Consider the following 15,107-nt stretch of genomic DNA (forward strand, 5'->3'; position numbering starts at 1 on the left):
GGATTAGCCCTGTAAAATGGGAAAAAAACAAAAGGAGATTTCTTCCAACAACCAGTTCTCTCCAACTGCTTAGAAAGTTAACAACTGGTTCTCCTGACTAGGTGCGAACTGGCTGAATCCCACCACAGCTGGACTCCCAGGGTGGGAGGGAGGAAAGAGCTTGAGCTACTAAACAGGCAGCCAAGCTAAGTGCCTGAAGGACCCCACCCCATCAGTGAGTGGGAGTAATTGCTTCAATGGGCCCTATCGGGCCCAGGGGCCATAGTTTGAGGATCCCTGATTTAGTACAATATAAAAAAATACAAAGATTTTTCTGCACACCACCACCAGTTGGTGACTGCTGTTCTAGTCCAACTCACTGCTCAAGCAGGAGACCCCATACCAGTGATAGGGAGCCTTTTTCTTATGGCATGCCAAAATTGGGCACATGCACGCGCACACATGCGCCCACACCAATTCAATCCTTCCCGCCCACCTGTGCATGCGCGCATGACCCCTCCCCAGACTCCGGAGGCTTTCATGAAGCCTGGGAAGGATGGAAAAAGCATCCCCCGGCCCTCCGGAAGACCAGATGGCTGGCGCACGCATGCGCACCAGAGCTGACCGCTGATGTGCCATCAAATATGGCTCTGTGTGCCACCTGTGGCCCGTGGTGCCATAGGTTTGCCATTGTGGCCCCATATCTTTGGAGAATATGTCGACCCCCTTTTCCTCCTGAAAGAGCAAAATTCCAGGTGCGATCCACTGTGGCTCTAGTAATTATATTAATAGATTTAAAAAACGGGATTTAAAGTTTTTAAATCAACTTGTGGCTCCAGCTTTGCTGGCCCCTCTCCTCCTCGTTCTCTTCCCACCTTTCTCCTCAACTTTAGATGTGGACCCAGAGAGATCCTTCAAAGCTGGGTGGGATTTTGGCATTATTTTCGGTTTGGAGTCAGGAGTATCCCTACGTGATAATGCTCAATGTCACTTTTGACAAGCTTCTCAAAGACCTTTTTTTAAAAAATCCCTCTTTTGCAATCAGGGTCTGTGTACGACTTTTATTTCCACAAACAAGCCAGTGGACAGTGGAGCACATGGACAGAGTATATCACGAAGGAGGAGCAAGCCATTGCTGCCGGCGCAAAGGTAAAGCGTTTGTGCTCCTTGGTCAGCCTGTTCGGGAAATCCTTATCATTTGATGTTTATTTTTCGGAGTATAAGACGCACCAAGATTTTGAAGAGGCAATTAAAAAAAAAAAAGCTTTTGCACTCTGCAGACCTCCCCAAAACAGCCCGTCTTTTGCAAAAATGGGCCCGTCTTTTGCAAAAATGGGCCCGTCTTTTGCAAAATTGGGCCCGTTTTTTGCAAAAATCGCCCCATTTTTTCTCAAACAAATGGGCATGCATAGCCTTTAGGAGGCTTATAGATTGCTCCTGTGGGCTGGGGGGGGGAACAAGCAAAAAACGACCTGTTTTTCACTCATTTTTGCCCTCCCCAGCCCCTAGTAGCATCCTGGAAGCCTCCTAAAGCCTGTGCACGGCCGTTTTGGTGAAAGGGCAGGGTTTTGGGAGGCTAAAAATGCTGTATTCAGTGTATAAAAGGCACCCAGATTTTCACCCTCTTTTTTGAGGGAAAAAGGTGTGTCTTATAGTCTGAAAAATACGGTAACTCTCCATGCCTTTGCTTTGGAAGTAGATGACAAACGTGGGAGAACTTTCTCCTGAGCATCTTCTGAGCATCTCCTCTCATCATTACTACAGGTCTCCGAACTGATCATCCCCACCACAGAAACTGCCCGGCAATCCTTTTTTCTCAAAACCTACGTGGAGCACGAGATCCCCCTGCTGTTTGTGGGAGCCACTGGGACAGGGAAATCGGCCATCACCAACAGCTTTCTGATCCAGCTTCCCAAGGCCAAATATATCCCCAATGTCGTCAACTTCTCTGCCAGGACCTCCGCCAATCAAACCCAGGATATTATCATGTCAAAACTGGACAGAAGACGGAAAGGGCTGTTTGGTCCCACCATAGGAAAAAAAGCTGTCGTCTTTGTAGGTTAGAGAAGAAGCTTTATCTTTTTGGTCATTTTCTTTCAGATTTGGGACTTTCTCAATTCCCACATCTTTCCCGAGTCATGTTTCAACTTGGGAATGCCGTGCTTGTCGATCAGAAAGGTTGGCAGTTCGGCGGTTTGAATCCCTAGCGCCGCGTAACGGAGTGAGCTCCCATTACTTGTCCCAGCTTCCGCCAACCTAGCAGTTCGAAAGCACATAAAAATGCGTGTAGAAAAATAGGGATCACCTTTGATGGGAAGGGAACAGCGTTCCGTGCGCCTTTGGCATTTAGTAATGCCAGCCAAATGACCACAGAGATGTTTTTGGACAGCGCTGGTTCTTCGGCTTTGAAATGGAGATAAGCACCGCCCCCTAGAGTTGGGAACGACTAACACATATGTGCGAGGGAAACCTTTACTTTTATCTTTAATATGTTCTGGGTCGCTAACATGAAAACCTAAAATATTTCAAACTTGCATTAATCAAGTGTCGAAGAATATAAATCACAAAATGCAGTTTTCCAGGTTTCTAGAAATCTTTTCTTTTCCTTTTTGTCTGGACTGATTAACATCGGCAATCTCAATGTTCTTCTTTTTTTTAAAAAAAACCCAACCATTCCATTGTTGCTCTTCTTGGATAACTAAAATTGTTCATTTATTTATTGAATTTATATGCTGCCGGTCTTGCTATCAAGTCACTCTGGCTGGCTTACAGCAGGGTAAAACCTTAACAACCTTAAAATGATAAATATTAACATTCAGAATGACCAGAAATTAAAAAAGGAAGAAACAAGTATACAATGGGGTGAAGGTGGACTATTCAATTAATCCGCTATGCCTCAATAAATACATTAATAAAACATATCAATGTACAATAAATTTATCAATCGGTATCCTTCCCAAATATGTCTAAAATGTCTCTGCATTTTACTTAAATGTATCAACCCTTCTTCCTACCTTTGTGTGAAAAATAATATCTAGGTTTTCCCAGCTGTCTCAAGCATAACCTTATTTTTCCTAGATGACTTAAACATGCCAGCTAAGGAAATATACGGGGCTCAGCCCCCAATTGAACTCCTTCGGCAATGGATGAACCACGGCCACTGGTACGATAAGAAAGATACCACAAGGTTGGATATTGTGGACGTCCTCTTCCTTTCGGCCATGGGTCCTCCCGGGGGTGGAAGAAACGATATTACAGGTAGGGAGTATGCTCCAACTCAAGAAGATGCGGTAAGTTGAATAGGGTCAGACTAGAAATTAGGCTGAGTGCCAAAGTATGGAGGCGTTTGAACTCTGGTGCTGGAGAAGACTCCTGTGAGTCCCTTGGACTGCAAGGTCAGTCCTTGAAGAGATCAACCTTGGCTGCTCTTTAGAAGGCCAGATCCTGAAGAGGAAATTCAAAGACTTTGGCCACCTAAGGAGAAGGAAGGACTCCCTGGAGAAGAGCCTCATGCTGGGAACGATGGAGGGCAAAAGAAGAAGGACTGCAAGGCCATCCAACCGGTCAGTCCTAGAGGAGATCCACCCTGGCTGCTCTTTAGAAGTCCTGAAGAGGAAACTCAAAGACTTTGGCCACCCAATGAGAAGGAAGGACTCCCTGGAGAAGAGCCTCATGCTGGGAAAGATGGAAGGCAAAAGAAAAAGGGGACGACAGAGAAGGAGGTGGCTGGATGGAGTCACTGAAGCAGTTGGCATGAGCTTACCGTATTTTTCAGAGTATAAGACGCACTGGAGTATAAGACGCACCTTAGTTTTGGGGGAGGAAAATAGGGGGGAAAAATTCAGCCTACCAGGTATTCATCTGGCTAGTGTCCTTAATCGGGTGAGCTGCAGCATATAAGTTTGCTGGTTTTGAGCGCACACGCACACGCTTTTTATTCCCTGGTTGGGGATAAAAAACCAGCTTCTAAAGCACAGCTGATCGTTGGAGAGAGAAGCGATGAGGGGAAGCCCGGAAGATCTCTTCACTCGTTAGCGCCTCATTAGGACTGAAAAAAAGCTTAAAAAAAAGAAGCTACATTCGGCGCGGTAGTTTAAGAAAAGTTTGCCAATAGACTCAAATACCTTCCTAAGGTGACCTAGAGGGAGATGCAGAGTGTCCAGTCTTGTGATCTTCTCCTCTGCTTGCATCTCCAGGGCGCTTCCTGCGACATCTCAACATCATCTCTATCAGCTCTTTCGATGACGAGGTTTTGAACAAGATTTTCGCTTCCATCGTAGACTGGCATTTCGGCAAAGGCTTTGAGGCCGCCTTCCTAAGGTGAACGTCTCCTTTCCAACCTACGTTGCTGGATCCGTGGCTTTATATTCTCCTGACTCATAATCGCCTCTCCTTTTGGCTCTTATTTTTTTTTTCCTTGAAAGGCTGGGCAAAATGCTGGTCCATGCAACCATGAATATCTACAAGCTGGCCATGGAGAACTTCCTTCCCACCCCTTCGAAATCTCACTACGTCTTTAATCTGCGTGATTTCTCCCGGGTGATTCGAGGGGTGCTGTTGTGCCCGCATACACATTTACAGGTGTGTTCTTCCTCTCCTTCTCCTTCTCCTTCTTCCCCTCCTCCTCCTTCTTCTCCTTCCCCTTCCTCTTTCTCCTTCTTCCCCTCCTTCTCCTTCTTCTTCCCCTCCTTCTCCTTCTCCTTCTCCTTCTTCCCCTCCTTCCCCCCTCTTTCTCCTCCTCTTCCTTCTCCTCCCCCTTCCTCTTTATCCTTCTTCTCCTTCCTCTTTCTCCTTCTCCTTCTTCCTCTCCTTCCCCCCTCCTCCTCTCCCTTCCTCTTTCTCCTCCTCCTCCTCCCTTTCTCTTTCTCCTTCTTCTTCCCCTCCTTCCCCCTCCTCACCCTCCCTCTTTCTCCTTCTCCACCTTCTTTTCCCCCTTCCTCTTTCTCCGTCTCCTTCTTCTTCTTCCCCTCCTTCCCCCCTCCTCACCCTCCCTCTTTCTTCTTCCCCTCCTTCTACTCCCCCTTCCTCTTTCTCCTTCTCCTCCTCCCCCTTCCTCTTTCTCCTTCTCCTTCTTCTCCTCCTTCCCCCCTCCTCTTCTCCCTTCCTCTTTCTCCTCCTCCTTCTCCTCCCTCTTCCTCTTTCTCCTTCTTCTCCTCCTTCCCCCTCCTCCCCCTTCCTCTTTCTCCTTCTCCTCCTTCTCTTCCCCTTCCCCTTTCTCCTTCTTCCTCTCCTCCTCCTCCCCCCTTCCTTCTTCTCCTTCTTCATCCCCTCCCCCCCTCCTCCTCCCCCTTCCTCTTCCTCTTTCTCCTTCTTCCCCTCCTCCTCCTCCTCCTCCTCCTCCCCCACCTTCTTCTTTCTCCTTCTCTTTTAGCACTTTGGGTGTCAAGGGACATACAAGGTTCTGGTTCTTCTACCTCTGGCAATCTCCACCATTGTTATTTGTTGCTGTTGTAGCATGTCTTTGATGTTATCTTTCCATCTTCTGAGTCTGCTTCCTGTCCTTTGGCCTTCTCCTCTATTTGTATATGCCTTGTATCAGTGGTGGATGTTTTATTTTAATTTTCATATAAGTATCCACAAGTATACCATTACATCTTAACAAACACTATTATGTATTATCCAATATTATATCAGTTCTTCTCACCATCTACCCACAATAACTCTCATTTGCTCTTCTGCTTTCCATACACCATATTATACCCTGTTCCACACCAGCACTACCTCCTCTCCCTCTCTACCTCCTTGCTTCCCTATACCATCTCTCTCTTCTCTACTTCCCCTTCCTCTCTCCTCCTCCTCTCCCCTCTTTCCACTCCTCCTCTCTCCCCAACTCTTTTCCTCACCTCTTCTTCCCTCTCTTCCCCTCCTATTCTTTCCCTTCCACTCTCTCCGCTTGGCTTACATGGTGTATTTCAGCAGTGAATGCAACCAGTTTAACAACCAGTTCGATGAGTGTGTGCTTCACGTGTGTGTGTGTTTGTGTAGCATTCAAAAAACAACCTTTTTAAGCTCCAGAACTTACCTTCTATGTCAGCGCTTGTGAGTAAAACGGATGATGTGCAGCAATCCGCTATGCTGTGCACATCAGCTGAGCTAAAAAACAGGGAAATGTAGGATAGGTAAAAGCAGGGGGCGTGGCCAAATGCTCGCCGGAACTACCAGTTCGCCCGAACCGGTCAGAACTGGCTGAATCCCATCCCCGCCTTGCATGGTATAGAATCCCAAAACACATAGGTGACTTTTATCTTTTCGTTTTTGTCGCAGACATAAAACCAATGTTAGGGCTTCCTGCCTCAAAGTGATAGGTAAACCTTCTGCTATTTTTGTGTGATTAGGGGTTAGAGGAAACTTGGGGCACCCTAAAAAATTGCTTCCATTACTTTGAGCCTTGAGTAGCTCATACCTGTTTGGTAACATTTACTAAAGACGTTCTGACAGATCAAAGCGGTGATGTAGGAGGTGAGCAGACTGAGCTGGAGGGCGGAGTTAAACATGTTATTAGTTTGGAGTCGTTGCGTTGCCACAAGAGACTCAAGCCCATCTCCCTGTGAATTCCATTGACCACTATCTACTGCCAATTTAGCTTGGCTGTTAGTTGACTAGACTTGTGTATAAGTAGCAATAATAAATTCTTCTACGTCTGAACTCAATAAATGCTCCTCATTATTGGCCAAGTGAACCAAGAAGATATTTTTTGTATCTGTCTCCTCTGTCCCCGATTTGATCTTACAAATCTTTTTTTTAAAAAAAATACCTTTCCCGTCCTTTCTTTCTTTCGGCAGGATGGAGAAAAGCTGATCAGGCTTTGGATTCATGAAGTTTATCGGGTTTTTTATGACCGCTTGATCGATGCCGATGACAGAGAAGTGTTTTTTAATATGATGAAGGAAACCACTTCCGACTGTTTTAAACAGAGTGTCGATAAGGTGAGCCTTTTTAAGCTGTTGTGGGGAGTGGTTTGCGCGGAGGACGTATAGGCAGGTATCCACAGGTGAGCTTCTAACTCCTTTGAGATGCTCCCCACCCCGAGTAAATTGCCCTTGTAAGGAAAAAAAAAGCCCTATTTATCTAGGGTCCTCTTCTACCTCTTCTCTAGGTACTAAGCCATCTGTCTCGTACTGGCAAAATCACGGATGACAACATCCGGAGTCTCTTTTTTGGGGACTATTCCAAGCCATCCAGTGACAAGAAGGTCTACGATGAGATCACGGATTTGCACAAGCTGACATCGGTCATGGAGTACTACCTGGAGGAATTCAACAACATCAGCAAGGCTCCCATGCCTTTGGTCATGTTTAAGTTTGCTATCGAGCACATTTCCCGCATCTGTCGCGTCCTAAAGCAAGACAATGGCCATCTGCTGCTGGTGGGCATAGGCGGGAGCGGGCGGCAGAGTGCCACCAAGCTGGGCACCTTCATGAACTCTTACGAGCTCTTCATGATTGAGATCACCAAGTTCTACGCCATGAACGAATGGAGAGAGGACGTTAAGAAGATCATGTTGCAATCGGGGGTGGCCAACAAGAGCACGGTCTTCTTGTTCTGTGACAATCAGATCAAAGACGAGTCTTTCGTGGAGGACATCAACATGCTTCTGAACACGGGGGACGTGCCTAACATTTTTGCAGCGGACGAGAAGGCGGACATTGTGGAGAAAATGCAGACCGCTGCGAGGACCGAAGGGAGAAGAATCGAAGCCACCCCTTTGGCCATGTATAACTTTTTCATTGAGCGTGTGAAGAAAAATCTACATATTGTTCTAGGTATGGCTAGTTCTAGGTCCTTTTGATTCACATATCAAGAAAAAAATCTACACATTGTTCTAGGTATGTCTAGATCTACAGCTTTTGATTAAGTGGCTCAAGAAAAAAAAATCTACATATTGTTCTAGGTATGTCTAGGTCTATAGCTTCTGATTAAGCGGCTCAAGAAAAAGATGTACGTTGTTCTAGGTATATCTAGTTGTAGGGTCTTTTGATTCAGTATCTCAAGAAAAATATACATATTGTTCTAGGTATGTCTAGGTTTAAAGCTTTTGATTCAGAAGCTCAAGAAAAATTTACAGATTGTTCTAGGTGTGGCTAGCTCTAGGGCCTTTTGATTAAGCATCTCAAGAAAAGTATACTAGATATGGCTAGCTCTAGGACATTTTGATTGAACGTCTCAAGAAAAAAATCTATAGTTAGAGAAGATACATCGATTTTTAATTGAGTGTATGAAACAAAAAGATATTTAGATATTGATAAACCTTGCTGCTTATTTATTGAGCACATTGTGGGGGGAAAGAAGGATGGTGTTTGTCAATATGACAAATTTTGGATAAGTTAAACGGTGCCTTGCTTAAGTATGAAGCCTGTTCCTTTTCAGCCTGATTTCTTTAAATGTGACCAGGATGGGGCCTCATGATCCAACCCCTCCAGCCAACATTAGATCAGGAATCATGCTAATAATGGATTCGGGAGATCTGAGTCATCATCTCTTTTTCAGCAATGAGCCCGATTGGAGACGCATTCCGGAATCGTTTACGGATGTTCCCTTCGTTGATCAATTGTTGCACTATTGATTGGTTCCAGAGATGGCCCACAGATGCCCTGGAAATGGTGGCCAATAAATTCTTAGAGGATGTGAAGTTGGAAGATGAAATAAGAAAATCGTACGTTGTAAAATAGAGCTGCTTTCCCTTTCCCTTCCTCTTTTCTTCTTCACTTAATTTGCTATTTGGGATAAAAAATGCTTACAATGCAGTGGTGGGATTCAATTTTTGTTTTACTACCAGTTCGGTGGGTGTGGTTTGATGGGCATGCCTTGGTGGTCAGTGAGGACGCCAGATTCACTTAACAACCGTGTTACTAACTTAACAACTGCAGCAGTGGTGGGTTTCAAAAATTGTTGGAACCTACTCTGTGGTGTGGCTCCTTTGTGGAAGTGGCTTGCCACCCATGTGACCGGATGGGAGTGGCTTGCCACCCATGTGACCGGATATGAAATTATGAATTAGTACTTAGGTCGGTCCAAGTAACTATTCAGAAACTCTGGCATTGAAGCACGCAAGTCTTAAAGCTGTCAAGTTACAAGATCCTTGCCAGTGGTGGGTTTCAAAAGATTTTGGAACCTCTTCTGTAGGTGTGGCCTGCTTTCTGGGTCCACTGGTGGAACCTCTTCTAACCGGTTCGGTAGATTTGACGAACCGGTTCTACCGAATAGGTGCGAACTGGTAGGAACCCACCTCTGAACTGCGGTGATTCACTTTAACAAATGTGGCAAGAAAGGTTGTAAAATGGAGCCAAACTCATTTAACCACTGTCTTGTTTAGCAGCAGATATTTTGGGTCAATGGTGACCATAAATCGAGGACTACCTGTACTTAATCAGACTCCTGCAGCCGTTATGTTTTCATAAGAGAAAATCTGATATATATATATATTTCTCATTAACTATTTCTAACCTGTAAATGTTTTCCTGTAGGGTTGTGTTCATGTGCAAATATTTTCAAGAAAGCGTACGGGAACTTTCGGTCAGTTATTACAACATTCTTCGAAGGCACAATTATGTCACGCCCACATCCTACTTGGAGTTAATTCTGACTTTCAAAACCCTGCTCAACGCCAAAAGGCATGAGGTGGACCTGATGAGAAACCGCTACCTTGTGGGCCTTCAGAAACTGGACTTCGCAGCTTCACAAGTACGTTTTGGGCTTGGATTACTAGCAAAAGGATATTTGATGGTTTTTGTCGGAAGCCAAGATTCATGGCTTAACTCTGATCATCTAGCTAGTTTGCTCCCACTTTTCATTTTTCCTGGAAGCAGGTCAAAGAAATCAGGACAGCTTATTGGGACCTGGGATTGTGATTCATTTGGTCCAAAGAAATGAGGATTATAAATTAGGATTAAGGTGTATCTTGCTAGCTTCACATCCCCTCTACAAGCTGTCTCAGTCTAGATGTGTTTGAAGCTCCACCATCCCCAAAGAGCATTGGAATGGAGCCCCGTTAAGTCTAATGCTCAAGACTTGCACTAATTATCCACCCACCCATCCATCTGTCCATTACGGTCTGTCTGTCTGTCCATCCATCCATCCATCCATCCATTGTCAATTGTCTATCAATCCATCTTTCCATCATCTATCTTTCTGTCCATCCATCCATTATCATCTGTCCATCTATCCATCCATCTATCATCCATCCATTCATCCATCCATCATCCATCTTTCCATCATCTTACTGTCCATCCATCCATCCATTATTATTTGTCTATCAATCCATCCATCATCCATCTTTCCATCATCTATTTTTCTGTCTGTCTGTCTGTCTGTCTGTCTGTCTGTCTCTCTATCATCTATCTATCATCTGTCTATCTGTCTGTCTATCTATCTATCCATCATATATGTATCTATCTATCATCTATCTATCTATCTATCTATCTATCATCTGTCTGTCTATCTATCTATCTATCTATCTATCTATCTATCAATCATCTATCTGTCTGTCTGTCTGTCTTATCTATCTATCTATCCATCCATCCATCCATCCATCCATCCATCCATCCATCCATCCATCCATCCATCCATCCATCCATCCATCCATCCATCATATATATCTATCTATCTATCTATCTATCTATCTATCTATCTATCTATCTATCTATCTATCTATCTATCTATCTATCTATCTATCTATCATCTATCTATCTATCTATCATCTATCTATCATCTATCATCTGTCTGTCTGTCTGTCTGTCTGTCTATCTGTCTATGCAGTAAAACTGACTGACTATGTAATAGACAAGGAAATGTTGAAATTTGTGCTTCTGGGAGTTGAAGTCCACACATCTCCAAGTGGCCAAGGTTGAGAAGCTCTGCTTTGTTGTGTCAAGATTGGTCTTATTCCCCTTGCAGGTTGCAGTCATGCAAGTAGAGCTGACGGCCCTTCAGCCTCAGCTGATTGAAACCTCCGCAGAGACCGAGAGGATGATGCTTCACATCGAGAAGGAAACGGGCGAGGTCGATGCCAAGAAGGAGCTGGTGGCTGCGGATGAGAAGGAGGCCAACGAAGCCGCTGCTGTGGCACAGGGGATAAAGGTAATTTCTTCTGGATATGGGTGTCCCATCAGAGCATTCTTCCCACAATCATTATCATCATTTAACAACCCCATAAGGACTAGGGGAGGCATGATAGCAGCATTCCAATATCTGAGGGGCTGCCCCAAAGAAGAGGCAGTCAAGCTATTCTCCAAAGCACCCGAGGGCAGGACAAGAAGCAATGGGGGGGGACACTAATCAAGGAGAGAAGCAACTTAGAACTAAGGAGGAATTTCCTGACAATTAGAACAATTAATCAGTGGAACAGAAGTTCCCTCCAGAAGTTGTAAATGCTCCAACACTGGAAGTTTTTAAGAAGATGTTGGAGAACCATTTGTCTGAAATGGTGTAAGGTTTCCTGCCTAGGCAGGGGGTTGGACTAGAAGACCTCCAAGATCCCTTTCAACTCTGTTATTCTAATCTTCTAAAAAACCTCCAAGGTCCCTTCCAACTCTTCTGTACGTCTGTTAAGGTTGACTGATCAATGTGGCATGGAAAAAGGTGGCCTGAACTTGTGGTTCTTGTCTGTGATTGCAGGAAGAATGTGAGGGGGATCTGGCAGAAGCCATGCCAGCTCTTGAGGCTGCCCTTTCAGCTCTGGACACCTTGAACCCTGCGGATATTTCTCTCGTCAAATCCATGCAGAATCCCCCGGGGCCGGTCAAACTCGTCATGGAGAGCATTTGTGTCATGAAAAACATCAAACCCGAAAGGAAGCCAGATCCATCTGGAACTGGTAATAACAATAATGATAATGTTGCTAGTTTTGCAAAATGACAAATTTGGTGTCCTTGGGGTAATATTACTGAGTGGTAGGATATATTCCTTTAGCTGCTCCTGGGTTACATTAACTCCTATTATCTCCTTCATTTTAAGACATCAGTGGCTGCTGAAGCATCATTTCAAAGGAAGCTATACTTCCTGTGTTAAATGCTCTGCAGATTTCCCTGATCCTGTTTAAAATGTACATACTACTCTTGTTATCATAATTGGGTGAAACAGTGCATCATAGGGCACTAAAATTTGAGCCAAGGTAGCTCCAATGGGCTGACTTACAGAATGTACCATGAATTTGGGGCCCATGGCTTCTGAGTGATGACGTTTGGGAAGTGCTGCTGGCTTTTGCTGCGGTTATGTGAACTTCATTTTCAATGCTCTGTGACAGCTTCCCAGCCAATCTCATAATCCCTTGCTCCCTCTCCCATCCAGCAGCAGTCACTTACCTGACTGACTGGAAGAGAAGGGTAAGGAAGGGAAGGACGAGGATGGGGAAAGGAGGAAGGAGACTGAGAGAGGTAAAGGGAGGGAAGGAAGGAAAGAAGGAATGAAGGAAGATCTCTGATGCTCCCTGCCAGATTCCCAGAAGCAATGGGGAAGCCAGCAGGAAGTCAGAACTAGTCCATCTCCCATTGCTTTTTTTTTAAATTGAAAATTTAGAAAAAAACTTTTACAAATGTTTACCTCCCCCCATGCCCCCCCAAGCCCCCCCAACCTCCCCCCCAACCTCCCCCCCCCAACTTCCCAGAACCAATACAGGGTATAAATCTTTAACAAAGATATTCTAAAATAAACTTAAAGAAAGTTAGTATCCTCTTTCATTTGAGCTTTATCTCCCATTGCTTTTTTACCCACCTGTGGTCATTCTCTTCCTCTATTTAGGAAAGAGAATACCACCGATAGGGCACAACTTGTCTTAATATTAAACACTTTCATGATTATGTGTTCTGTTGTGAAATGCAGGTAAAATGATAGAAGATTACTGGGGAAGTTCTAAAAAGGTCCTGGGGGATCTGAAATTCCTTGAGGGCTTGAAGACATATGACAAAGATAACATTCCTGCTGTAGTAATGAAGAGAATCCGAGAGAGGTTTATCAACCACCCCGATTTCCAGCCCGCCGTCATCAAAAACGTCTCTTCGGCCTGCGAAGGCTTATGTAAGTGGGTGAGAGCCATGGAGGTCTACGACCGTGTCGCCAAGGTCGTTGCCCCCAAGAGGGAACGCCTCCGAGAGGCGGAGGGCTTGCTCGACATCCAGATGCAGAAACTCAACACGAAGCGTGCGGAGCTCAAGACCCTGATGGACCGTCTCCAAGCTCTGAACGATGAGTTTGAAGAGATGAATAACCGGAAGAAAGAGCTGGAGGACAACATTGAGATATGCTCCCAGAAGCTGGTCCGAGCCGAGAAACTGATCAGCGGATTAGGGGGCGAGAAGGAGAGGTGGACGGAAGCCGCCCGCCTGCTGGGAATCCGCTACACCGATCTGACAGGAGATGTCTTGTTGTCTTCGGGGACGGTGGCTTATCTGGGGGCCTTCACTGTGGATTACCGCCTGGAAAGTCAGCAGAAGTGGCTGGCCTTATGCAAGGAGAAAAATATCCCTTGCTCAAATGATTTCAGCCTGAGTAACACTTTAGGGGATCCCGTCAAGACCCGCGCCTGGCAGATTGCAGGGTTGCCCATCGATTCCTTCTCGATCGACAACGGCATCATTGTGTCCAACTCGCGACGATGGGCACTCATGATCGACCCTCAAGGACAAGCCAACAAGTGGGTCAAGAACATGGAAAAGGGCAACAAACTCTCAGTCATCAAGTTATCCGACACCAACTACGTCAGGTCGTTGGAGAACGCCATCCAGTTTGGAACGCCGGTCCTCCTTGAAAATATTGGCGAGGAGCTGGACGCTTTCCTGGAGCCTGTTCTGCTAAAGACAACGTTCAAGCAGCAGGGAGTTGAGTACATGAGACTGGGGGAGAACATCATCGAGTTCTCCAAAGACTTCAGGTTTTACATCACCACCCGTTTGAGGAACCCTCACTACCTCCCTGAAGTGGCGGTCAAGGTTTGCCTGCTCAATTTTATGATTACACCTCTGGGACTCCAGGACCAGCTCCTTGGGATCGTGGCTGCCAAAGAAAAACCAGAACTGGAAGAGAAGAAGAACAAGCTGATCATCGAGAGTGCGGCGAACAAGAAGCAGCTGAAGGAAATTGAAGACAAGATCCTGGAGGTCCTCTCCAAGTCAGAAGGAAACATCTTAGAAGACGAGACAGCCATCAAAGTTCTCTCCTCTTCCAAAGAACTGTCGGAAGAAATCTCCGAGAAGCAAGAAATCGCCAGTATGACAGAGATCGAGATTGACGCTACGCGGATGGGATACAAGCCTGTGGCGGTCCATTCCGCAACCGTCTTCTTCTGCATTTCTGACCTGGCGCACATCGAGCCGATGTACCAGTATTCCTTGGTATGGTTCATTAACCTCTACGTCCAGTCACTCGCCAACAGTAGGAAAAGCGAAATTTTGGAGGACCGAATTGAAAACATCATCGGCCACTTCACCGTAAGCATCTACAATAACGTCTGCCGGTCTCTGTTTGAAAAGGACAAGTTGCTTTTCTCCCTCCTCCTGTCCATTGGGATTTTGAAAGGGAAGAACGAAATCGATGATGAAGTTTGGCGTTTTTTGTTGACCGGAGGGGTGGCCTTGGAGAACCCCTACCCCAACCCGGCCTCCGAGTGGCTGGGCGAGAAAGCTTGGGCCGAGATTGTCCGCGCTTCGGGCCTCAAAAACCTCACTGGCTTGATGGATCACTTCGAGTCTCACGTCATGGAGTGGAAAAGAATTTATGATTCGGCTAAACCTCACGAAGAAGAGTTCCCCGGTAGGTGGGATCAACTGGCGGGTCTTGACCGCATGGTGGTGCTCCGGTGTTTGCGACCTGACAAAATTATCCCAGCCACCCAGCTGTTCATCATGGACAAAATGGGGAGGACCTTCATTGAACCTCCAACCTTCGATCTCGCTGGAAGTTACAATGACTCCAACTGCTGCGCCCCTCTGATTTTTGTCCTGTCCCCGGGGGCTGATCCCATGGCAGGTGAGATTGGAATTCACTTCAATTCAATTCTGGTTGGATTTTGGTTGGTGGCAAGGAAGGAAACTAGGCTCTCCATCCCAAAAGCTGTCTCTGTTAAATGTCTGTGGAGGTTCTCAGCTTCTTGCTCCCCAAATTTATGGGGAGCTAAGCTAAGCGGGTCCCCCCCAATG

The 15,107-nt window shown here is 45.8% G+C and overlaps 1 protein-coding gene across 1 annotated transcript in view; it reads left to right on the top strand.

The window, feature by feature from the left end:
• Window positions 1-15,107, top strand: part of DNAH3 (dynein axonemal heavy chain 3) — an 87,203-nt gene that overhangs the window by 55,635 nt on the left and 16,461 nt on the right. The window contains exons 42-53 of the mRNA XM_087729131.1: window positions 1,025-1,128; window positions 1,744-2,038; window positions 3,058-3,237; window positions 4,176-4,299; window positions 4,404-4,560; window positions 6,762-6,905; window positions 7,076-7,742; window positions 8,467-8,632; window positions 9,444-9,660; window positions 10,873-11,055; window positions 11,593-11,791; window positions 12,796-14,937. Of these exons, the coding sequence (XP_087585257.1) occupies window positions 1,025-1,128; window positions 1,744-2,038; window positions 3,058-3,237; window positions 4,176-4,299; window positions 4,404-4,560; window positions 6,762-6,905; window positions 7,076-7,742; window positions 8,467-8,632; window positions 9,444-9,660; window positions 10,873-11,055; window positions 11,593-11,791; window positions 12,796-14,937 (4,578 nt within the window). The remainder of the gene's footprint in view (window positions 1-1,024; window positions 1,129-1,743; window positions 2,039-3,057; window positions 3,238-4,175; window positions 4,300-4,403; window positions 4,561-6,761; window positions 6,906-7,075; window positions 7,743-8,466; window positions 8,633-9,443; window positions 9,661-10,872; window positions 11,056-11,592; window positions 11,792-12,795; window positions 14,938-15,107) is intronic.

This window comes from Thamnophis sirtalis, unplaced genomic scaffold (genome assembly GCF_051295495.1).
Source record: "Thamnophis sirtalis isolate CommonGarterSnake01/CBP01778 unplaced genomic scaffold, rThaSir2_p1.2 scaffold_14, whole genome shotgun sequence".
In the NCBI taxonomy this organism is placed as follows: domain Eukaryota; kingdom Metazoa; phylum Chordata; class Lepidosauria; order Squamata; family Natricidae; genus Thamnophis; species Thamnophis sirtalis.